Source organism: Vanacampus margaritifer, chromosome 10, assembly GCF_051991255.1.
Source record: "Vanacampus margaritifer isolate UIUO_Vmar chromosome 10, RoL_Vmar_1.0, whole genome shotgun sequence".
Classification (NCBI taxonomy): Eukaryota; Metazoa; Chordata; class Actinopteri; order Syngnathiformes; family Syngnathidae; genus Vanacampus; species Vanacampus margaritifer.
The window spans coordinates 14486815-14511301 of NC_135441.1; the positions used below are offsets into that span (position 1 = coordinate 14486815).

General features: G+C 39.2%; 3 protein-coding genes across 4 annotated transcripts; 1 reads left to right on the forward strand and 2 right to left on the reverse strand.

Moving 5' to 3' along the window:
- Nucleotides 1-3092: 3092 nt before the first annotated feature.
- Nucleotides 3093-9820, reverse strand: eef1g (eukaryotic translation elongation factor 1 gamma). Its single transcript, XM_077578131.1, has 10 exons — nt 9682-9820; nt 8770-8928; nt 8569-8632; nt 7744-7886; nt 7104-7247; nt 6841-6970; nt 5799-6000; nt 4859-5031; nt 4234-4358; nt 3093-3438 (listed from the first exon to the last, which is right to left on the reverse strand). Exons 1-10 carry the CDS (start codon nt 9691-9693, stop codon nt 3280-3282), a joined length of 1311 nt encoding a protein of 436 aa, XP_077434257.1. The 5' UTR covers nt 9694-9820; the 3' UTR covers nt 3093-3279.
- Nucleotides 9821-10443: 623 nt separating this feature from the next.
- polr2g (RNA polymerase II subunit G) lies at nt 10444-14463 on the reverse strand. Its single transcript, XM_077578580.1, has 8 exons — nt 14144-14463; nt 13819-13928; nt 12171-12330; nt 11704-11754; nt 11554-11619; nt 11137-11208; nt 11008-11041; nt 10444-10875 (listed from the first exon to the last, which is right to left on the reverse strand). The coding sequence occupies exons 1-8, from the start codon at nt 14153-14155 to the stop codon at nt 10862-10864; spliced, it is 519 nt and encodes a 172-aa protein (XP_077434706.1). The 5' UTR covers nt 14156-14463; the 3' UTR covers nt 10444-10861.
- Nucleotides 14464-14580: 117 nt separating this feature from the next.
- Nucleotides 14581-17435, forward strand: LOC144059459 (uncharacterized). Of its 2 annotated transcripts, XM_077578579.1 has the most exons (6): nt 14581-14784; nt 15018-15042; nt 15118-15288; nt 15367-15466; nt 16405-16535; nt 16910-17435. In XM_077578579.1, exons 3-6 carry the CDS (start codon nt 15268-15270, stop codon nt 17198-17200), a joined length of 543 nt encoding a protein of 180 aa, XP_077434705.1. In that variant the 5' UTR covers nt 14581-14784; nt 15018-15042; nt 15118-15267; the 3' UTR covers nt 17201-17435. The 2 variants fall into 2 exon arrangements, with proteins under 2 accessions (XP_077434705.1, XP_077434704.1); XM_077578578.1 differs by having other exon boundaries at nt 14581-15042.
- The last annotated feature ends 7052 nt before the right edge of the window (nt 17436-24487 follow it).

A 24487-nucleotide genomic window follows, 5' to 3' on the forward strand; every position in this document is an offset into this window, starting at 1 on the left:
CTGAATGAAAAACAAACTGTGGCTTTACAAGGTATGAACTAAACAAACATTTTTGGTATTCTATTATGCATTTGCAAATATACATTTTTGTTTTCACCAATTTAAATGGCCCGAGGACGACCTTAACTATGATGTAGACTGCAACGAAAACATATTTGACTTGAGACGATAGATTCAACTGCTTATGATGTGATAATCACCACCTACAATATATGTGAGAGGCAAATCTGACGCTTTATATGGCCTCATAATTTACAGTTAATGAGCATTTTGTTTCAACTTTTACAGTATACGACCACTGAGATATTCATATTCAAATGTGAGATAAAAATCGCCGGTTAAAATATATTTGCAGGTTACAACAGGTCACCTAAATCCTAAACCCTGATCTAAATAGCCCATTGGGATTTTCTTAAAACAGCTCACCAGTGATGAGTTAATTGTGATATTCTAGGAATATTGCACAAGTTATGACTGAAACGAGATTTATGGAAATAAGGTGCTGCGTATTAATATTTATGTTCCCTAACTTGATAAATCATAGTTGATAATTGTGAGAAAATATATTAATATGGTCAGTGATTTCACATATGTGGATATCATTAATAATGTTTAAAAGTAATTTGAGAAAATGTGTTTTTCAGTTTGTACCAATCTGGTTGCCCTTCACGTTGATTAGTGCCCAAATGAGTACAGTAGCTGTCACTTTCACGTTCAAGTGTGGTGACCTCTTTGATAAATAACCGTATTCTAAATAGGATTAAATTATTTATTTGTCAGAACTTCCCAATTTTGAGCTTTAACTTATTTTGACTTCTTTTTCATGTTTTTCAAGGGTTTCAAGTTGTGTTGAATAAAAAATACATAATGAATAAGGCTGTAACCTATCACAAAATATGATTAAAAAAATAATAAGAAAAAGAAGAGCTGTGAATACTTTCCTGACGCATGTATGAACTTTGTACTGCTCTCATTAGGTGCTCTACTGGTACAATTTTAAAATCAGATAATGGTCAGTGTCTCAGACTGGAGTGTGTTCGACCTGGTATATGCGGTAAAGGCAGATGCTCGGCACATGACCATTTCTGAAGTTCTCACGGGGGAGGGGGCGACAGCCATGTAAGGACCTGAAGTTGTGAGACAACTCAGGCAGCGTCTCTGCGCCTCCTTCCCCAGGAGCCCCACACTGCAACTGATTTTAGGGAGGAAAACACACCCCATGCCATAAGTCACTCGTGCGGACAAAAATGTGCAGAGAGGAAGGAGAAAAACCCAGCAGAGAGGAAGGAGAAAAACCCAGCAGCCATAAAGAGTAAGAGGGAAAGGCTGGCAAAGATAGAAGAAAAAATGTTGCTACTGGCCCAAGACAACAGTTTGTTCGTACTCTTTAGTAAAGTCTGAAGTGACTAAACATGGGAACCAGGATATTGTGTGGAGCTATCTGTTGTTATTGTGTAGCAAACCTGCCAAAAACCATAAAAACGGCATGCTTGTGTTGATTTCACGCTTCCCTTGCACAACGGGAAGGCGCTTGTAACAACGCCCATTTGCCACCAGTATTGTTGTAGCCACTACAATGCTGTGGGCGAAGTTATTTGCTCAAGTTACAGCGGCCCTCCTCTCATCCACTGTGATCCACAGGATGGGTGAGTCATGTGTTCACTGCTGTGGGAACATTTCCATTTTCTCTATTTCCATGAGCGCGCAGAGCAAACTAAAATGGCCTCCCTGGTTCAACACACTGGAGTGGATTTGCTTTTAGCTGGTCGGAAAAAATGACATCTGAGTCATAGTGGGATGCGTTTTCATACATGTGTCATTTGGGTTGTGAGAGTTGGAATGTATCTTGTTTGTGTGTTTGTGAGGGATGAGAGCGTGTGTGCATGTGTGGAGGGTGGGGACTCAATCGGACGGAATTCATTGGTTACATAAAAAAAGAAGAAGTTTGTTTTAATCATGAGTTAGTCATCTGCATTGGGAAAGTATGTCTGTATTCTCCCTTTTAAAGTTGTACCCAGTCTCACAAGACTTAGCAAATGGGTGTGGTTCAAATATAAGCTCAGGTTTATTCCTCTCAATAGATCATGTTACTGTACTGTTTGACCAAATGTTTTACTACTAATTAGGTTTAGGATTGAAAAACTTTGCTCTTAGAAATTAATCCATTGTCTTAATACATCATTCATGTTAAAAAAAAAATGCAGGGAGCTGTGGCACATACTTCGCTATGGACAAAAGGCAGCAATATAAACCTTTGGCACGCAGTTTTAATTTTGTTCAAGTGTGAAATGGCTGAAACGCCAAAGCAAGACTGCAGGGGGAAACAATTCCATTGTTCTATGCAAATTACAAAACTTGTTTTGTCTGATCACAGCCAGCCATACAGCTTTTCAAAAGTTAGTATTAGTTGCCCTCTACAGGAAGAAGTGGGAGATGCAAGTACACGTCGAGCACATACAGTATCTCGCAAGAGTACACACCTCACATTTCTGCAGAATTAATATATTTTCATGAGACAACATTGACGAAAAGATCCTTTGCCACAAAGAAAGTAGACAATGTAGAATTTACAGGTCACATTGACCGATGAACATTGCTAAGAAACAAACAGAAGGGCTACAAGATCAGATCAACAAGCTCTGCAGAAGTCTGATAGCAATCCTGTCAATTCAGGTGAATTGGAGGGAAACCTCTAAAACATATTGGACTGCAGCCCTCGATGACCCGAATTTGAGACCTATGCAAGTGTACAATGACCATTTTTCATTGTTTCTGCTATCCATCTGTAGAAGTGAGCGGTGTACTCACTTTTGTGAGATACTTTACATATAGCAAAACACTTGTTGGGTGTAGATTAAGTAGAGAAATTGGAAACTGGATATTGAAAGCTCTGTAATATGCACATGACCACTGAAGAGATTTAATGGCTTTAATTCTCAGGACCTTTGCATCAATTGCAACTGGATTGTCTTGTTAAAGGTTTCACCTGTCATCCAAGTAGGTTTCATTAGTTCAAGAAAATGGTCTAAGTAGGACAGCACTTTCCCGGATGAAGCCTGGATGTTTAGAGTCAGACCACAAAAACTGCAATATCATTGTGGAAAACACTTTTATTTTGTAGGTGACAACAAAAGTTTGGGGCCTCAGACAAATCCAAAACACAGTTTCAATTGTGTTAGAATCTGGCGGCTTTGAAGTCTGTACGGTTGGAAGCGTCGCAAGCGGAAGCGTCGCAAGCAGAAGCGCAAAGTGCTTTCGTTCAAACTGTCCCATGTCCACTCATTTAAAGATTTTGCCCTGGTTGACGGCTTTGCCCACATGCTTAAACTCGCCCTCCCATAAGAAGTATTCCTTCACCATGGTCTTGCACTCCTCGCTGTTCGGATCCAGCTTGCGCCAGTCATATGACTCGTAGTCGATTTGCCAGTCTGGAGATAGCTGGGGAGTGGAAAGAAAAACTAAGTGAGCTTTTTGAATATCCGTGATCTAGCCTCTGGGATTGCAAAGCTTGTTTTGCACCACTGTGTCAGATGAGCTGGTTGGTCCATCAGCATAACTTCACAGTGACTATGTTTACATGCAGTCAATAACCCTTTCAAGATGCTAACAAGCAAAAATCCAAACCTGCTGCATGAAGTATCTGAAAACGTCAATTAAGCCTCGCCTCGTCTCAAGCTACTCATTTGAAGTGAGCATTGAACATTCGCAGTGCGTTCTCAACCACCACTATTTGTTCCACTTTAATCTTTGTGTTCAAATGTGACCACAGCATGAACCAGCCTTTTAAACTCACTGACCAGAGATGACTGGGATGAAAATGATCTCAATTTATTCTTCCCCTGTCAGATTAAGATCACGTGCCATGGCTGGGCACTGCCTTGCCCATTGACAGGGGATGGCACTTGTGGAGTGCCAAAAAATCTCACATACCAAGTCCTGCCTAAGAGTTTATGAATGTGGAAATTTAATGTGATTTGACTGAATTGTATATATTGGATTTAGTTATTGTAATGTTTGTGTTTTTATTGGAAGACTTTTTTATATATAGTTTATTTCACTAAATTTAAAAGTGCATGCAATTCAAAGTTTGTGCTATGTTGTTCTGCAGGTTTGATGAGATTTTCAAACCTGGAAACTTCTGTACAGTCGGGTTGTAGTTAAAGCTTTTCACAATAACAAAAACACAACAGTACTATGACAAGTGATAGATACTGCAGTTCTAAGAGTACTCACAGTGAAAGCCAGGTTTTGGCCTCTGAAGACCCAGATTCCAGAGATGCAGCTGTTGTTGCTGGTACCAAACAAAAGAACACTAGCAAAGGCATTCTTTCGGAGTTTGTCAAGACGCTGGAACATCCCTGAGAAGGACAAAGGACAAATAAAATATGTAAAACCAAGTGCAAGTTGTCTTGTGGAAACCGGTTTTAAACTGTAACCCAAGCATAAGCCAGCCTTAAACTCACTGAATCAGAGGTGGTATGAAAAATTATTATTATTTATTTATTTTTAAATGTCTTCGCCAATCAGTTTCATATTAGAACTTTGTGCCGTAAAAAGGCCACACCGCCTTGCCAATTGTTAGTGGACAGCCACAACAGGAAGGAGCCAATTTAGAGGTTTTTTGATTATGGTAAAAGTACGTTTTAAACTAATTATATACACTTCATATTAGGGCATTGATTGAGGATTTGAACTAAGCTCAATTGTTTCTAAATAAGGAATACTATTTTTGCTGATAGAAAAAGTGCTGTAAATCCAAAACAATTTCTTAGCTCACACAAAAATACAACCTGAACTGCAAGTCACCTAAGAGCAGATAAAGAAAACTTTCACATGTAGTCAGTCCATTTCATCTTACCTGAGATAAGGTTGCAGCTTTTGAAGACCTCTGTAAGCTCTTGCTGATATTTGTACTGTGCAAACCAGATTGAATACCCTTCTGGGTCAAAGTTTTCCCAGAAATGGGGAATGGCTACTGTTAAGGTGTCCTCATTGGAGTACTTTCTCTTGAACTCGTCCATGACAAACGCGCTGGAAGAAAAACGAGACCGGTTAATAATGTGTAAATGTAGACGATTAAAAACTGCCCCCCCCCACACCTTTTTTTTAAATTTCATTTTAAACAAGTGTTCTGCATGACTAGTGTGCCTCTTTAAGTTGGGATTTCAAATGTGTTCACAGCATGAACCAGCCTTTAACTCACTTAACCAGAGATGACTGGGATGAATATGAACTAATGTTTTCTCTTCCCCCATCAGATTAAGATTTTGTGTCACAATCAGACACCACCTTGCCCATTGATAGGGGACAGCATTTTTTCCAACTATCAACACACTATAGCACCATTAAAATACGCAAGCGTGACTTAAAAGGGATACATGACTCATTTAGCCCTTTTCAGCAGTAAGAAGATATTTTGTCTAATTTGATGACTTCATTATTTTTCATGCACAATTAACACATGAAAAAAATCCACTTTCAGTCAACTGAAGATGACATCACGTGTAATCACGAAACAGGTAAAAAACAATCATAGCTCAGTTTACTAACGTTACATGATTAAACGCAGAGGACAGGTGAGTCGTGATTGGTCATTACCTGAGCTCTGAGCACTTGTGATGTAATTTTCCCCAATCGACAGCAAGTGCCAAAATGTGTTTTTAAAAGGTATTAATTGGACATGAAAAATAATGACTTTATCAAATTTATTCTAGACATAATATTAACTTCACTGCTGAAAATGGCTAAATGAGACAAGAATATCTCTAAGTAAAGATCAATCTTTTATTTCTCTATACCTTTTGGGCAGATCTGCAAAAGGGTCCTTGGTTTTGGGCTCTGCAGCCAAAGCAGCGTCACAGTCATCCATTTCTTCTGGTTCAGGCTTCTTTTCCTCCTTTTTCTTCTCCTTCTTCTCCTGAGGCTTGGCTGCCTCTTTTCCAGCCTTCTCTTTCTTGGGAGGTGCATCTTTCTTTGGCTGCATCTCAGCAAACTTTTTAGCTACAGTAAAAAATGAAACAGCTCATATTTTTTCTGTTTCACCAGACATCATTGGACTTTAATAATGTAACTCATTGTCTTAATTGGCAGGCCATGATTATGTTAACTTAGAACAATACAAATTAAAGCCAACCTTAAATTATAACAATACAAATTAGTGATGCACTGAATATCCGGCCAGCGAAAATTTTAGAATATATAAAATTCAAGCAGAAAGAATATGGCCGAAAGAGGATGTTGGGGTGACGCAAGCAAAAAACAAAAAAAGAACGCTGCAAACAAGCATCTGTTTGAATTTAACACCAAACACGAGATAGATATATAAAAAACTGTGCGCTCTCTTTTTTGACAGTTTACCAAGCGACCCTCTCCTTCTCCAGAGTGCACAATAAAGCTACCGGTATTCCCAAACGTCAGCCAGCGGCAAGGCGGACACTCACTGCCGTGTTTGGTGTTTAATTTGAACAGACACTTGCTTGCAGCATTTTTTTGTTTGTTTTGCATCACCAGAAGATCCTCTTTCGGCCATATTCCTTCGGCTTGCATTTTATTTCGGCTAAATGCCGAAAACTCACATTTTTGGTATTTTCGGGCGAAAATGTTCGGTGGCCGAAATATTCACAAATTTTTATGCAACGATGTTTGCCTTCATTTCCAAATATAGTGGAAGGCATCTGAGCATAATTGAAGTCCATAAAGGACAACTAGCAATACATTACCCTAAAGTAGCAAAGCCTTGAATGTCTTCACCAGTGCGCGCTAATTTAAACAGTTGACTCATTTTACTGATTTCTTCTGAAATGAACATATAGATGAGGTACCGGCGAGGAAGTGACGCACCATCAAATTGAGCCATTTTTTCACACAGCTTAACCTCCCCGAGGACAGACTTGAACTGGGGCTGGTTAACACAAGTGACAAACCAACGGGTCACGTTGGGATAAGGCTGACGGAAAGATGGTTCAAAGACCTACACAGGGAGAAAGGAACTATAAGATCATCTGAATAAAATGGGGGGGGGGGCATATTAAGGGGAACATTTGATTAATGTAGGTTTTTGCCATACAAAATGTTGTTTGCAAACTATTCTTTAAATAGCTAACCTGCTTGAACAGCCACAGCATGGAGCAGGCCACAGTGATATCAGCAAGGCTGACCCTCTCCCCAACCAGGAAGGTACGAGTATTCAGGTGTTGGTTGAGTACTCCGAGCACCTTCTTCACATCCTCCTTTGCCTGCTCTGTGGCCTGGGCACACCCAGAAGGAAGGATGATTATGAAGGACAATTACACTTTAACAAATAAATGCATCAAATAAGAGGGTCGAGCAATCAGTGATGGAGGTTGTCTTTAAGAACATTAAGAACCAAGTCAGTTGTGACCACAGCATGAACCAGCCTTTAACTCACTGAATCAAGAGATGACTGGGATGAATATGGACTAAACAATTATCTCCCCCCGTCAGATTAAGACTTTGTACCACGGAAAGGACACAGTCTTGCCCAATGACAGGGGACTGCCTAAAAGGGGGAATCCCACCAGCCACCATAAAGAATATATGCTGACAGTGTTTTAACTGGGAGGTTATCAATTTTACTAATTGATTAGCTAAAACAAGTTATTTTGCCAATGGAGAAAAGTGGAGGAACCATTCTGCAAGCATACACACAGAACATTTCAAGAAAATCTGAAAGAGCCAACCAAGGAAGACTAGTTAATTGTAGTATTTGAACATGCTACCCACCTGTTTGTTGAACTGCATGATTCCCAGAGTAGGGAACACCCATGTGCTGGCTGGAGGGACAATCTCTGAGTCAGCAAAGCTTACCCACTGGAGGACCTGAGCTGAAGCTTGGGGTGTGGCACCACGCAGGACATCATTGCCCACTATATATAGGGGAAAAAGTTATGGTGAGATGTTGAACAAAAACATTATCCCGCATAAGTGATTTCTCTACTACCAATTATTTTTCTATTCTTCATCCAATATTTGGGCTGAAATGTGACCACAGCATGAACCAGCCTTTTTAACTCACTGACCAGAGATGACTGGGATGAATATGATCGTTTGCTCTTCCCCTGTCAGATTAAGACCTCGTGCCATGGCTAAGCACTGCCTTGCCCAAAGACAGGGGATGACACTTGAAATGCCAACAATAAATAGCTCATACGTAACAGAACTGCAAATCTATATATGTGTACAATTGAGCACCAGTAAAGTGAACTAAAGTTGTGCCATGAGTCTATGAATGTGGCGTGTATGTGTATGAATATGAATATAAATATGCATATTAACAGTACGGCATTTGTTGAAGGCGTTTTAAAAGTAACATTTTCATGGGCTACAAAGATACTACTTCAAAACAAAGACCTGGGGATGTCTAGATAACATTTCATAGAATAATATTTTAATGTAAAATTTTCTTTCATTAAAATTTAGCATAAATCTTATAATGTATGCTTACTTTTGAAGTGGTGTTAGTCCATTCTATTTTATGTCGTTTTTAAGAGTGTGGGAGGTGAAGAAGAGCCATTTTAGCTCAAATAAATAACAGATCAAGATACTCACAGTAATGAGCAATGGCGTTACTCTCAAACAGACAGAAACCGTCATCTCCCTGGTAGGCAGGTACCTACAAGCAAATGGTTAACAATAAGTATTTACAAATTATGACCAGGTTGTTTACATATAAATGGCCCAGGCAATTCATCAAACTAGTTTTCGACCTACACTGCACCAATCTCAGAGGCTCCGATCATCATAACCAACCTTGCCCTGGGGGAAGTTGTTGAGGAAGGCAGGGGTGCGGTTCGTCTGCCCGAAGGTAAAGGCAGGGGCACTGCTGGCAACTTTGAGGGAAGCCCCGCTGTACCGGGCAGCAATCTGAGCCTTGAAGGCCCTCCAGTTCTCTGGATACGTGTACAGGGTCTGCGAAGATTGAGCGCAAGAAATAGGCATCATTAAAGATCTTGCCGGTATTAAATATTTAAAGTAAGTAGACAGTTTTATTTGTTAACTGACCTACGTCTGCGAACATATTTGTATTTTCTCTGCAATCTGTCTGAATTAATCATTGTAACGTTGTGAGGGGAGCTTCCACATCAATTCACCCACAACATCAAGGCGTGCCATTACTGACGCTAAATTATTTAACCGGTCAGGTAAGGGCGGTTACCCAGTGAGGTATTTAAATACATATTTAAAATGAAAAACCAACCAAAACGCTTAAACACAAACGGGCATTCACGTGTATTCCCGTGCGATCGGTACTAGCTAATAATCACATACGAAATCGTATTGCCAAAATTAACACAAGGCTCAAATGTAAGCGGCCGTTAAGAGTGTGGATTTCAAACAAGCAACATGAGAGTTTAACAGACAAATAGGGAAAACTTCTATTTTCACGACATGGCACATTTACGTGGCACAAGCCTGGTCCGGGAGATGGGCGTCATTGACTGACTGCAACGTCAGTGTAGCGCTTGGCTAACATTCGTTACATTGGCCCCTAAATTAATTTTCCGTATGAAATACACTTTGGTATCAAATCGTAAATGATAGAGAACTGGGCTGAAGTTCAATAGTCCCATGTAAAAACAACGATTGGTAAGATTTAGGGCGGATTGAGATGATAAAGTTCACATGAATTTAATTTTGGGAGCTACTCTCCATCTTACTCACCCCTGCCGCCATCTTCAGGACGAGAGAAAGAAAGAACGACGGCGCGACCTGATGACGTATTTACGCTGCAAGAGACATGCGCGTACAACCAGACGTTTCACTTTCGAGAGCTACAACTTAACAAAGAAAAAAAACAAACAATTTTGCTATTTCAAACAATTTCCATATAGACTCCTATTTTTAAGGATGCAGTTGTTTGTGATTCTTCCCATTTCCCGCTTTGCTTGAATAATTTGTGTTTTAGCATACATATGTGTATATTGTAGCCTAAATAGACATTCTTAATGTTCCCATTTGAAGACATGTTCAACTATTATGCTTGGGGATGGGCGTTTTATCTTCCACCATGCTGAGCCACAGTTAACAGACGGATTTAGATGATTTTGGTAAAGAACTCACACAGAACTCGACGGCGGACATATCAAGCACCTTTTGGGCAAACTATGACAATGAGCCACCGGGCACACTCTCAGGTCCAACACATCCATGTCCTCTGGTCTCACAATCACATATGCAGTGATCACAGGGGAGGGCAAATATCTTTGTCAAGAAAGTGTATGCTGAAAACGAGAGGTTTGCAAATCATTTTTTTTTATGTGTGCAGTACTGTCTAGTGTTACTCAGTCAAATTGGCCAAGCAAATATACTGTATATTTAAAAACAAAACACAAAAACAGTACAACACATAATCATTTATGTATCACATTCACACAGTTAAGTACAAATGTTAATATTGTCAGGGCATACAAATGAAAACAAGACTCAAACATAAAATTATTTTTATTATGGCCCATGGGTCAAACAACAAACAAACAAATTAATAGACTGATGAACAACAGATATACTCGAAAACTAAAAATAAATTGACATATCACAGTGATGACAGAAATCGTAGGTTGCCAAACCTTACCTATTACGTCAAATCAACAAAACAAAACAAAACGTAAATGTGTGGGTCGAATTGCCTCTTAACAAAAACTATTAAAAGAAAAAAAAAACAATAGGAATAAAATGACTCACAGTCATGACGGGATTAGAAGTGGATTGCCAATAACACAACTAAAGCAGACCTATTAAATACACAAATATATATATTTTTGATAAGGCTCAATTGCCCCTTAAAGAACAGAGACTACACTGTGACTACACTAATAACTAAGTTTGCCTCCTCCAATGCAGATCAGCTCACAAGACCTAAAAGAAACAAGCGAAACATGTCATTATTACTACTGTAGAACAATACAAATATGTGTACTTTATATGCACTGTAATTCATGGATTCAATTAAAAGCTGACACCAAAGTGAGATTGTGGAGTAACACTCACCTAGGTAGTCATCCATGAGGGATCCAATAGCAAACTGAAAAACACACATTTTCTTACTGATTTTGTACAAACTTGCAAATAATGCAGGGTAGTATACATAGCAATTTTGGGAGAAAAAAATATACATACAATGTCATTTTTGTCGACTCGTGTTCCTACAATCTTCAACCTGATCTCATCCTCTTGCTGGATCACAATGTCCTTGAAAACAAACAAGAAAATGGATATAACTTTGAATCCCTTGGTGTTAAAGGCTACTTACACTGTAACAAATAATATATCTCAAAATACATGTGGAAAAATGGGTTACGGTCTAACAAAACAAGGTAGAACTTTTTGGCCATAATTCCAAAAGGTATGTTTTTTGCGGCAGGGGCGCACTGATTCCCATTTAGCATGAGTTTGAATGTGACAAGTTGGCCATTTTTATGTAAATACCCCAAGCAGTGTTTCCCAATCACACCTGGGAGTGAGAACAAAGTTTGCCCATATATTTTAACTTCATCACAAAACAATACAGTATATACACAGGTATATATATTTTACCTCATCCACTGTCTTATAACATGGTGGATTAGAGTTTGGATCAAACTCCATTTCTGAGGGGATGGACTGCAAAAAGAAACATCTGTTAAAAGCGGATGGGCCAATGTTTGGTGTGCAAAAAGCGGTAAGTAAAAGTGAAAGCTGACTCACGTGACGGGAGATGAAACACGACATGGGTCCAATTTCTGTGAACAAACCGACCTGCAGAACCAGAATAAAACAAACATGGCACACATGACTGAGAGAAACTAAACTTGAGCATGTGATGTGTACAAACACTAAACATCATGCAACTTTTTTTTTTTAACACTTCAAAAAAACAAATGAAAACCCTAACCTTATAAACCCAGCTTCATATAATGAGCATGAAACAAGGTTAGCACCCGAGGGCAATTGAACTTCCATCCGTTTTCTTCCACCTTGTCAGTGGTCACGGGGTAGCAGCTTTAGCGGGCATTTTTGCCAACTAAACTATTGCTAACGAACTTGCATCCACTGCTTTTTGTTTTTATATTCTTTTTATAACTTAAGGGAGAGTAACAAATTAAGCATTTTTTTTTTGCTCAGTGTTACCATTGCGTTAATACTGTGCACATAACAAACCTCTTGAATCTCACCTTGTTAACCTGAGTCACTACAGCGTCCACAACCTCCCCTTTAAACGGCCGGAACACAATTGCCTTGTACTTGACTGGATACAAAACAAATCCTCTGCCTGGCTGGATCACCCCTGCTCCGATGTTGTCAATGGTAGTGACTGCGATGACAAAACCATACCTAAAAGAGAAACATAAGAAAAGGGTATGTTGGAAGTGTAGTGGGACTATTATGTAACTGGATCAATTTACACTCAATGTCCAATTTACAATTGTCCTGCAAGTGTCTGGGGATTGGTATGGCCAAGAATGTTGTGCTAAGCATTGATTATTGATTGATGCTGTCTTGAAGCAATGAATGGAAGATAAGAGTGAACAACAACATGACATCAGTTTAATAAGGTTTCAAAAAGAAGGAGCTAAATTGTGTGGATGCGTTACACGTAGTGATGGGACGTAATGTGCCGAGACTTCGGAGAGTGTGTTGAGTGATCCAGGAAGACATTTCTGAAGGGCGTGTCGAGGCGTGATTCATTCCGGACAAATGACGTCACCGATGATGTTTGACACTTTATGGGTTCAAGAAGTGGTTCGACTTTTCCAGAGTTTCACACAGCGCAATGCTTCTACGCAAAAGTTGCATGTCAATGGGTGTTTTGAGCGTGGCAAATTTGCCCATAACACGCTTTTTTTTTTGTCATGGAGACTGCTAAAAATAAAAACAAATACATAAGAAGGTTGTCCCCAGTTTGGCAACACTAATATGGATTGTTACATTGAAAATTAACGTCATTTGCATTTAGGTGAATTGCTTGTTGTGCGCTAATGGCGTACATACCAACAATCAGATTTGTTAACCATTCATCTATCACAACCATCAGTGATCATAAGGACAATCTCCATCACTTCAGTATCCATAAGCACAGTTCCCATTACCTCAGTTTTCATGCAATCAATGCATCATCAATTGCTATTATAATTCCTACAGTATTGCTAATTTTTATAACATCACATTACCCCACACAATTTTAAAAAACTGATTAACTGCATGAGTGTAACACACAAATGTACGTTCAGCAACTTCAGCATGTTAAAAAATAATATAAACAATACCCAAATTAATAATGCACAAAACAAATATTAAAATTACAGAAAATAAAAACAAATTGGCAACTAAAGTATGTGTAATTGTTCCTAAACCAACACTGTGTGCACATGAAGCCTCACGAGCAGAACCTTTTTGTGAACCAATTTGATGGGAAGCTTCGAGTGTTCAAAAAGCTTCATCTGCCCATCACTAGTTGCACGTGATTTACTGAAGGATTGCGTTGCATGTGCTAAAACTTGGCTGGCTGGATGAGCTGGTACACAATCACTGGCATGCAACTTGTACTTGTAGTTCTCGTGCGATTCACTGCAAAATGGCCGTAGCAGAGGATCCGATAGACACGGCAAAATTATCTATTTAGTAATTTCTAATCCGCGGGGCCCACTTTGAACCCCAGCGGCTAGACTCTGCCTGTCCCGTCACATGTTCTCGCGCGATTCACGGCAAAATAACGCTCGCCGGAGAGTTACCGGTCACGGAAAAATATAAATGTCGAATTTTTTAAGGCAACGCGGGCGACCCGTCACATATTCGTCTAGTGAATGCAGTATTAATACTCACTTTCCAGTACAAGTGCCCTCCACTTCAGTAAAAAGCTTCTGCTTCACGGTATTTAAGAGGTTAGGACCAAAGTACCTGGGGTGAAGTAAAATTTCATGTTCCAAAGATATCTGCGAAAACAAAATGACAGCACATATATGAGGTTAATTTGACTCTGGCTTGCTGTAGAACATTTTGCCACTGAGTCTGAAAATAATGCGGAACATATACATGATTTTTAGTATTCACTCAAAACTGGCGAGCGAGCCATGGAGCACAAAGAGATCACCCATTATAGGATTCATTAAAACTGCCGAGATGGGAAGCGCATAAGACCCACACTTACATGATAAAACATTTCTCCTCTTTTGTGTTCAATCTCTTCTCGATGGAAATATTTCGCTTACATAAATGACCTAAAATGGTTTATCGTAACACTTGGACAATTATGTACTACTGCTTCCTATCTTTTAACTGTCGCCATCCATGCTGTTGTATCGCTTCTTTTCCCCTGCATTCTGCCTTTCAGGTTTCGGAATGACTCCGAATAAATTATTTTAATGTAACATGCACACAAAAAAACACCCATCAATTATATATCTAACTGAAACTAGAATGTGACATTTTATCAAGTGCTTTTAGGACGCTAAATATGATATTTTTGCTCAACAGTATTGTAAAGTACATATATGACTGACCCCTAGCGGTCGGAGGAGTGATGCGTAACCCGTAAAAAAATAATAATCTAATGCTAACGTATTTTGGAGTTGCCTGTCGCAATGCCCAATGCTACCGTAAAACAACAGAGGAATACGTAAATCCAGCGCAAAGTGACGCACCCACGGACATACATATGAATGTAGTATTATGCGTCTCTCTATGAATATGTAATAGGTTTTTCGTGTATGTCAGTGGACGCACCGCGAGATTGCCCCCGTGGATGCCAATTTAAGAGGAGGTGAAGACCAAAGGCGTACCCTAAATACGGTACTGCGATTGGATAGGTTCACTCTTGAAAAAAAAGTGAAACTTTGAAAGTTATCTGAAAGTGACATTGGCTCGACCAGCACTAATATATATACTGAATATATGTATACAGTATATAAAGTGTCTGCTAGCGACGGAGTTGAAAAAAGTTGCTAAGGAAAATATAGCTGCCTCCTTCTATTTGCTCGTTATAAATAAAAACATAATCTAATGGCGACTATTTTCGTCCGGAGGTTCTTTCTGGTGTCAACTCACTTTGTAAGTTGTCAATCAAATAATTCGTTCTACCTTTATATCTCTGTATCTCGAGTAACCGTGCTTGTTTACGTCCAGAAAAATCCACGGTCGGGCTGTCTGCGTCTGACCAAGCGAACGGAGGAGACCGCCGCCGGGGCTAGACCTTTCTCCAGTGATCCTCCGGAAAGAATCAGCCGCTATCCTATTCCTTATAAGAAAGACTTGCCGTATGACATAGTTGAACTTATGGAGGAACTGGAGTCCAAGGCAGGGTGGGGGCTCATGGGGGGGGAGACTTGATATACAATAACTGCATTATTGTGACTGTAACGTGTTTGTTTATAGGGAGGATTCCTACCAAATGTCTTCAAAGTCCTTTCTCACAGACCTGCAGAGTTTCGAGCCTTCTTCTCTTACTACAATGAACTTATGAGCAAGGAGACAGGTATGTTTACTTCCATCCATCCATTTTCTTGACCGCTTTTCCTCACAAGGGTCGCGGGGGTGCTGGAGCCTATCCCAGCTGGCTTCGGGCAGTAGGCGGGGTACACCCTGAACTGGTTGCCAGCCAATCGCAGGGCACACAGAGACAAACAACCATCCACACTCACAATCACACCTATGGACAATTTGGAGTGTTCAATCAACCTGCCATGCATGTCTTTGGAATGTGGGAGGAAACCGGAGTACCCGGTGAAAACCCACGCAAGCACGGGGAGAACATGCAAACTCCACCCAGCCCGGACTCGATCTCACGTCCTCTGCACTGGGAGGCGGACGTGCTAACTAGTCAACCACCGTGCTGCCGGTATGTTTACTTGTCTTTCTTTATCAAGCATACAGGATACTCAACATCTATACAGTATATGGTAGTATCTAGTATGGCATGCATTGTTTAAAGTGAACATATGTAAAATGTTGTTTGTCCTGCATACAAATGGTGTCAAAGATAAAAATATAAATTAACTGTTTGCCTTCAATGTCTCAGCGGTCGCATTGAGTCATTTCATTTATAACTGAAACGGTTGCTTACTTTGTCCCAAAATCCACTCTATCCACAGGGAACATTCATCCTGTAGTGTCACATAGTTGGATTTCAATTGTTACTGTCCAGAAAAACACACAAATCAGCATTTTTTTTAAATTATAATAACACCAACAAAATAATTTTTGTCATTTTCCAGATTTAAAAAAAATGTAGTCTGTGTAGGCTACATACCTTTTTTTTTTCTTTTATACCCCAAAACTAATTACAATCTTACAAAATCAGGAAGCAAAAAAATAAAATGACACATTGCCATTCTACAGTATATCTTTGAATTGCATTCTGATGATTCTAATTAAAATAGATCATTATTATAACGAGATTATTTTGGTTTCCAGGTGGACTAACCAAGGCAGATCGTGAGTTAATTGTGGTGGCCACCAGCATCTATAATAAGTGTCTTTACTGTGTGGTTTCCCACAGTGCACTACATCGCATCTACTCCAAGAACCCGACTCTTTCAGACCAGGTAGCACAAGTAACATAAACCGACTATTCTCTATTGATTATACTCATGGTTTACTTTGTTAATTTATATCCAGTTGTATGCTATGGTGCAGAAAAACACCCAGACAATTAGATATATGCTGTATTATGGAAGCAGCAAAGTCAGAGGTAGTACATACTTCTATTGAAGCTATGTCCAAATTGTTTCTCTTAGGGCGAGTTAGAAGGGGAAATATAAGAGTCTGTTTCATTGTCATTGATGTACATATTAAACTCATCACTTCCATTTTATGCCATTTATTGTATAGCATTTTTCACCGAAAACTCTATTTTCTGCTAATGACAGCTCACATGTTAATGAATATCCTCAAGCGCTGCCTCTAACTTCTCCCTCAGGTGGTAGTCAACTATGAGAATGCAGACCTGCCACCACGAGAGCGTGCCATGTTGGACTTTGCGATGGCCGTGTGCCGTGCAGACACCATCACGGAGCAGCATTTTAAGTCCTTAGAGGAGGTGGGCTTTGACAGAGAGGACGCCTGGGACATCGCCGCCATCGCTGCCTTCTTCGCCATGTCTAACCGTCTTGCCCACCTTACTGACATGCGACCAAACAAGGAGTTTTATAACCTGGGCCGCATACCACGGGACAAGAACAAAGAAAAGGAGGGCAAAGACAGCAAGTGACTTGCCAGACCAGTTTAATTTAGGGGAAGGTATTGGGATTTATAGAATGGTGAAATTATCAATTTTGGCTATCATTGTTTAGGATTAAAAAATATATATATTTTGGGTTTATTATTATATATATAATTAGTTCTCTTTCTTGGTTTGGGATTATGAGTCTGATTTATATGATATGTTGTGCACTCTGCCTATAAAAAAAAAACATTAAAAAAAGCAGAAAGTATTTACCAGCTAACTGTGCTCATTAAGGTGTGCTGTTTTTGTTTTTGTTTGTATTTTTGGGCAACACTAGGTGGCACCAGAACATCACATTCTATGAGTGGTTTAAATTAGCGTAAAAACTATTCCAAGAGATTGTATTTTTTTTACTAAAATCTGCACGGTGACAACTCTTACTGTTGTTTTCTTTTTTTTTTAAAGACATTTTTAGAAAATGTATATTAATATACATGAAATAAAATCTTTTTTTTTTTCACCATTGGGACAAACAAATTTCCTGTGTATGAAAAATAAATTATTTGAAACACCAAACCATGTTTATTGGTATTTGCTAATAGTACACTTAATAAATCTGGAACATTTTTGGACATGTGAAGTTACAGTAGAAACTCATTTGACTCCACACTGCATGCACCTGCTGGAGATTGATCACACGAAGACAAGATGAGCATCTTTCAGATGGAAGCATTCATCCATTTCTACTGTAGCCTTGTAAACTGATTGACTGATTGATCAATACAACTTTAATTTTTGCTTTGAACTATAATGGAATATGGCATAAGGACGTGTCTGTTAATTCTCCTTAGGCTTGTTAAATATGTCTTCAAAACAAGTCCAATTTAGTGCTTGATAAAGAGGACAACAAAGGGACTGTTGAGGAGGTTGTTAAAAGATGAGTGAACAAATACACATTCATGAATTCTGTTATTTTAGGTTGCAACATGTTTAATATAATGTAGGTAGGTGTAAGGTCACAAGTACATAATTAAATGCAAAAATACTATCACAAATATTTTACTTAAAATATTAAGTAATTGTGAGCAGTCATATTCTCCATTATTGTATCGTGAATTTTAAATGCACTGTGAGGTCAAGTATTTTTCTCATGAAGATATTTTTCCGAAGGAGAAAAATATACATTTTAGTGTCCTGAAGAAACATCTCTGATTACATTGCACCTGGTAATCTTGGATTCAAAGATTGGGAAAAACGACAAAAATAATTTTGTGTTCTAGGGATTTTTGGTTTGGGTTTTGACATGTTTTCCTTGTGTCCTGTATCTCTTGTCATAATGTGTTCCCCTGTGCTTGTCATCCAAACAGCTCCCTCAACCAGGTGTGTCTTGTCCAGGTGTCTCTCGTTGTCTCGTTAGTATGTGTATTTAGTTCCCTGCTTTCTTTCAGTCCTTGTCGGTTGATTGTCTTTGTCACACCCTTGCCATGTCCTGTCCATGTTCTTGCCTCGCCCTGTTTTAGTTGTTGCTTTGATTTATATTTTTGGACATTGTTGATTTTGTTTAATTAAATCCTTCTTTTTTTTACTGCATACCTGCCTTGCCGTTTTGCTTCCACACCGCCATCTTGACAATTTATAATCATGGCCGTTTATGGATTACTGCTGCTGGATCTCTAGAGGCTCTTCCACGAGCTCTCGTTTCAGATTACAGGGTCCCAGATTGATAATCCAAATGCACATTCACTCAGATTACTTCATCCCTGTGGATTACGGGTCATGTGCCTTCTGATATTTTTGCTCAAAGAGAACGATTTAAGCTTTTACTATTTTTGCTTGTGTGTCCATGGACGTGTTCTATTTGTGTCTGGTTTTGTATGTTGTTGTTTTTTTGTCCCTCTATGGTAAACTGTGGCCTAATTTTGCAGTGTCTCTGAGCTCACTGGGTCTGATGGCATTGATATTAGACAAGGACAGTTGTTTTTACACCGCGATATTGCTTAAGATTTGGCATCACTGCGACACATTCACAGCACATTAGTTTGATGTGAAGATTGAGTGGATTACTCAAAACAATCTTAGACGTTTCTTTGTCCTTGAAGACTGGCGAGACCATTTTTTGGCAGACTCGGTTGTTTTGCTCATTTTGCTTGTGTGTGCCATGAATATGAATATCATTTCACTCCCTCCTGCTGCCTCGCGTCTCTGAAAATATTTGTTTATGTCCAGCATACATCTGAGCAAACTGATGACGGATCATGATACTGGTGGATGTTGGGAATCAATCGGCCTTTTTCCCCTGTCTGGTATTGACTCCGCTTGACATGGCTGCACTCTGTTTCGATGCTTACCTATTGGCAGAAGTGGATAATGTCAGGCAGGCACTTAGAGTATTCTTTGTGGTATTTTTTTAGTCAGTGTTCCAATGTGTTGTGCATGTGACGTAAAGCACTGCTGGTCAATTATTGATCTAGCAGATTCTATGATATTCACTTTTCATTGAAACTTTTGAGATACACAGCTAGAAACAACTAAAACAAACAAAACATGCATGCTAGAATTCATGACCCTGTTGCTGTGCTCTGTACCCTAAACTTAATAGTCTCCACTTTGCAGGCAGTTGTTCGTTATCAGGTCTCGGTTTGATTGAAGCATTCAGTGTGTGATTTTAGCGGTGTACTGCTCTACTAATTTTAAGTGTAAAACCAATGCAAGTAGAGCTAAAATGCATTGAGCCAAGGCAATGCTGTGTAGTGAAAAAGCGGCATAAGGCCAGCAAGCCTCACTAGTGTTCTTTCATTTGGTGATGCATCACATTAGCATTCAAGATGTCATTTTATACTGAGAGAAAGCATATCTTATGACAACAATAAATATGCCATGGTTGAATTAATCAATTAACAGCTCAATGAATTATTGGGATGGAGGACACGGGAAAGCTCATATACTTCTAAAAGAGTTTGTTTACAAATTTGTCCTTAAACGGAGGGCGATTCAAGTAGAGTGAGGGGTAGTGCAACTGATGATGATTTGAAGGAACTTAGGACTGACAGTGGCCCTAGAAGGTAAAAGTTTCAATTTACAACATTGGGGTTTAAAATTAGCCTTTTTCCTAACACACCCAAATCACTGTCAAAACCTGGTGAACCAAACTGCCTCCATTCAACAGCGCTCTTGCTTTGTTTAGTAAAATCATCAACTAAAGTGTGAATATGATAATGCAATCAGTATAGACATGATCATAAATAAAACAAGGACTAATTTGGCCTCTGAAACGACACAGTGAATGCATCAAAAAGTTTGTATATGCAGCACAAATGCAGTGCAAAATGTGAGGGATTCCTCATTACGAGGCTATTATGTACTTATCTATAATTCAAGTTAATGGCTCTTCAAAGCCCATACTGTTCTTTAAGAGCGGTGCATGACATATGATAGCGCTAAATCTAATGACTTTACATTTGTGTATCCCAGTCAAGCATATCCATGAAAGCCTGAACCTCATTGCAACAAAGTCTGGAAATCTCAGAATTATGGATGATGACACAACAAATGCAACCAACTGAATCCAAAGTTTAGTAAACGAAATAACAGACCCACCCTTAAAAAAAATGGGCCAGGGATATGAGCAACATAGGATAAGTGTGAGGGTGAGAGACTGTTTGACTTTGAGGACCTGGCAGGTGTCCTGGCAACATGTAGGGCGAGGAGAGCTCACACAGGCACAGGTATCAGTCACCAGGGGCCCATTTCACAAAGCATGTTCAACAAACACCGAGACTAACCCTGAACAGCGAGTTGACATACATCGAGAGAAGAAACTCTGCGTTTTCGGTTCCAGAACAGCTGATTTGAGGTAGTTATATCAACGCAGAGCGTGGTGCCGCCCTCTGATTCTGTGTAATGCCATCTTTATAATAAGGAACTATGTTGAAGGTAGTTGAGGAGCCTCATTTTGACCAAAGTGCTGTGTCTCCCTTTTGCGGCATCTGTAGACAATATAGTAATCCTTTTGGGGGGCATATTTCTTGCAGATTTTCATTATCAGAAGTTTAGGAAGTGAACTCGCATTCAAAGCAGCAAGACGCCAGCCTCATAATCACTTGCTATACAATTTAAGGTATAGGTCATTTGTTCTTACATTTTACAGTGGTTGACTTATTTTTACACATAGATAATAGTTTTATTTTATTTACTTCCACTTTAGGTTAAAAATTCCGCCATTGCCCTGTGGTCACTTGTACTTTTGCTGTTTACACAAAAGGATCCTACCTAATTGTGTGTGTGTGGTGAGTCAATCCATTATTGGCTATTGTATTTTTGATGCTCAATAAGTATGAATGATTCTCAATTGCCTCCTAAAAGTACTTTATTTTGTAAGTTTTTACCCCATGTAGTTGACATCAGCCTCACACTGAGCTCAGCAGTCTGACCATTTGACACAACGTGAACACACAATCTGCTATCACGCACACCCCGCTGCGCACAGTCTGCACGACTGTGTTTATATCCGCCGAAAGTGTGTTTATGAGGGAGCGTCTCAAGGCTGCACGATCCCTTCCTCCCTTTACACCCTACCTTGCTGTCACACCACACACAACGCCCCGTTTCACTCAAAACAAACAGGTACGGAAGTCAACAACATATGTTGTCATCAGATACGTCCGTCACTTGAAGGTGTAAGAGCAGCAGAGAAAACGCATCTTCACAGGGAGTTGCAATGTTGATTTTGAGGGAGACCCATCTGTTATGATTGTTCCCTTATGACCATCATCTTACTGTCAAATAATGCAAGCCTGCAGGAGGGAAAAGTTCTCGCAAAAACTTCCAAGAGGTGTTTATGCTGTTTCCGAGCTGCATCCGAGCTGCATCCATGAGTTCACTTTTTTTGTTTACTGGATACCTCCCCAATTTTGTCAGAGCCGATTTATAATCATGTCACATGTAATAAGTCTTTTGAGTAATTATACTGTGATGAAAGGCCATTTTTCGCATGTCAAATGTGTTCAGCTTCACAGTAATAAATGATTAAACTGCAGATTATCAGAAAGTACTCACCTACAGTATGTGTCTGAGTGTGTGTGATAGTTTGCTCTTGATTTGGGGTTTGCTTGTGCGTTTATTTTTTTTTATAATTTCCGGAATGATTGATCTTCCCAAATGATACTGCCTCACTTCTAGCATTTGCTTGTGTTTTGTTAATATAGCACAAAGCTAATGGTGTGCATGGTGCATGGTGCCAATATCTAATGGCCCAACAACCGGCCAAATTATTGTAAAGGGGAAATCAGCAGTTTATGCTACAAGGAGAGATAATGATGCATTTGCACATGTTTAAAAGCACTACATACTACATTTAATGAATATTTTATATACGGCATAATGTTTACATCATTTCCAACCATTGCAAAATAAGGCCTATCCTAAGTACTTTGGTATCAGTCAAATCTTCAAATCTTTATTTATTTATTTAAAATGATACACAAGTTGTTTTGGGCAACAAGAACAAACATCTATATCGCAAGACTTGTAAAAATCAAATTGTCAATCTGTCCATGAAACTGTAATCTGGTCGAAAAACATTTTAGACACATCATTAATGTATTATAGTATATAATTATGATTTAGGTAATAATTGGGACAGACCAGCCTTTGACTGTGACTGACTGACTGACTGACTTTTATATAACGTACATTCAATTGACATGTACTAGGCTACTTCAAATATAATTACTATAGGGAGGCATATTGTACTGAAAATGACATATTAATGCATATTATTGATGTTGAGCTAGCCCAAATGAAAAGCTTTATCTAAAGAAATAATTATTTCAGGAGAAAGTCTGTCTTCCCAATTTAAAATAAACCCAGATTACAACCAAAGAGAGGGCAGTCTTCCCCAAGGGCCAGTAGGCCAATATTAAAGAGATATTCATTCGCAGAAAATTAATAGTATTCCAGAATCCCAGTCCACCCCCTGCAGTGTATTAGTAACTTTTGAAGAAGTTGTCGGAATTGGTGGGGACTAATTTTTGTAATTTGGGAGCTTCCACTCTTCAACTTTCCAAAAGAGTTTGGAGTGTGCCTGTGTGAATGTTTGTCAAATTCTCCAGAAGAAAACGTGTGAGGTCAGAGGTCACGAATTTGAACGGTTCACACTCTTCTAGTTTATCGCACACCAAAGCATTTCAACATGTCTTCATGTTTTGTTGACTTTTTCTACGCAAATTGGGAGCATGGTGCACCAAAATATCACGAAAAGATGAGAAATTAGATTTACCAGGAACAAAGCCATAAATACCCAATTGATTACATGACAGTTTTTTCCATATAGGTTACAATACAGGCTTGAACTCACAGTGATACAGAGCAGAACTGTACAATGAGTACATGTAATTCCTGTTCTTATATTCCACATCTGTGCATAAAAACAGAGGGACATTAAATCAGGTGGAAATTCCAATCTCTCTGCATATGTTTCCAAGCTATCAGTGCAAATCTACGCCCCAGTTCCAGTGTTGTATCTATGTTGGAGGAGGGGTTAACATAGTTAGTGGTCAATTAGGTGACCTAAGGAAAAAAAAATGTTTATGGTGAAGTCAATGACAAAGTATATTATAAAACATTACAAGCAGTTGAGCTGTGTTTAGGTGTGATGTGATTAGTTGGGTCCATTCACATCAGCGTTCATTTATCGTGACTAAAAGTGACATCCCGACCAATACAGTTTCAGCTACTTACTGCTACCCTGGTATTCTCTGTTATCTGATAAACTTCCAAGTTCCGCCTAATGGTTGATCATTCAATCCAACCGTTCTCTCATTTGACTTATTATGTCATGTTGAATATTATCATTGTTTTATAATCTATCATTTAAATGTGTTGTTTATTCATATTCTGTTGCATTTATTGCACATTTTGTTTAAAACCTCATACTAAGCATGTGTCCAATTTAAAGAAGACTGTTAATTTTTTTTGATAGTGACCCTATACAGAAGACAAAAATCAGCAATAATCCATCCATTTTTTTTAACCGCTTGTCCTCCGAAGGGTCACGGGGGGCGCTGGAGCCTATCCGAGCTGGCTTTGGGCAGTAGGTGGGGTATACCCTGAACTGGTTGCCAGCCAATCGCAGGGCACACAGAGACGAACAACCATCCACACTCACATACACAACCTATGGACAATTTGGAGTGTTCAATTAACCTGCCATGCATGTCTTTGGAATGTGGGAGGAAACCAGAGTACCCGGAGAAAACCAAAATCAGCAATTATAAGAGCAATAATCCATTGTGTCTATAACACAGACCGTATTCTTATGTTGGTAAGAATACA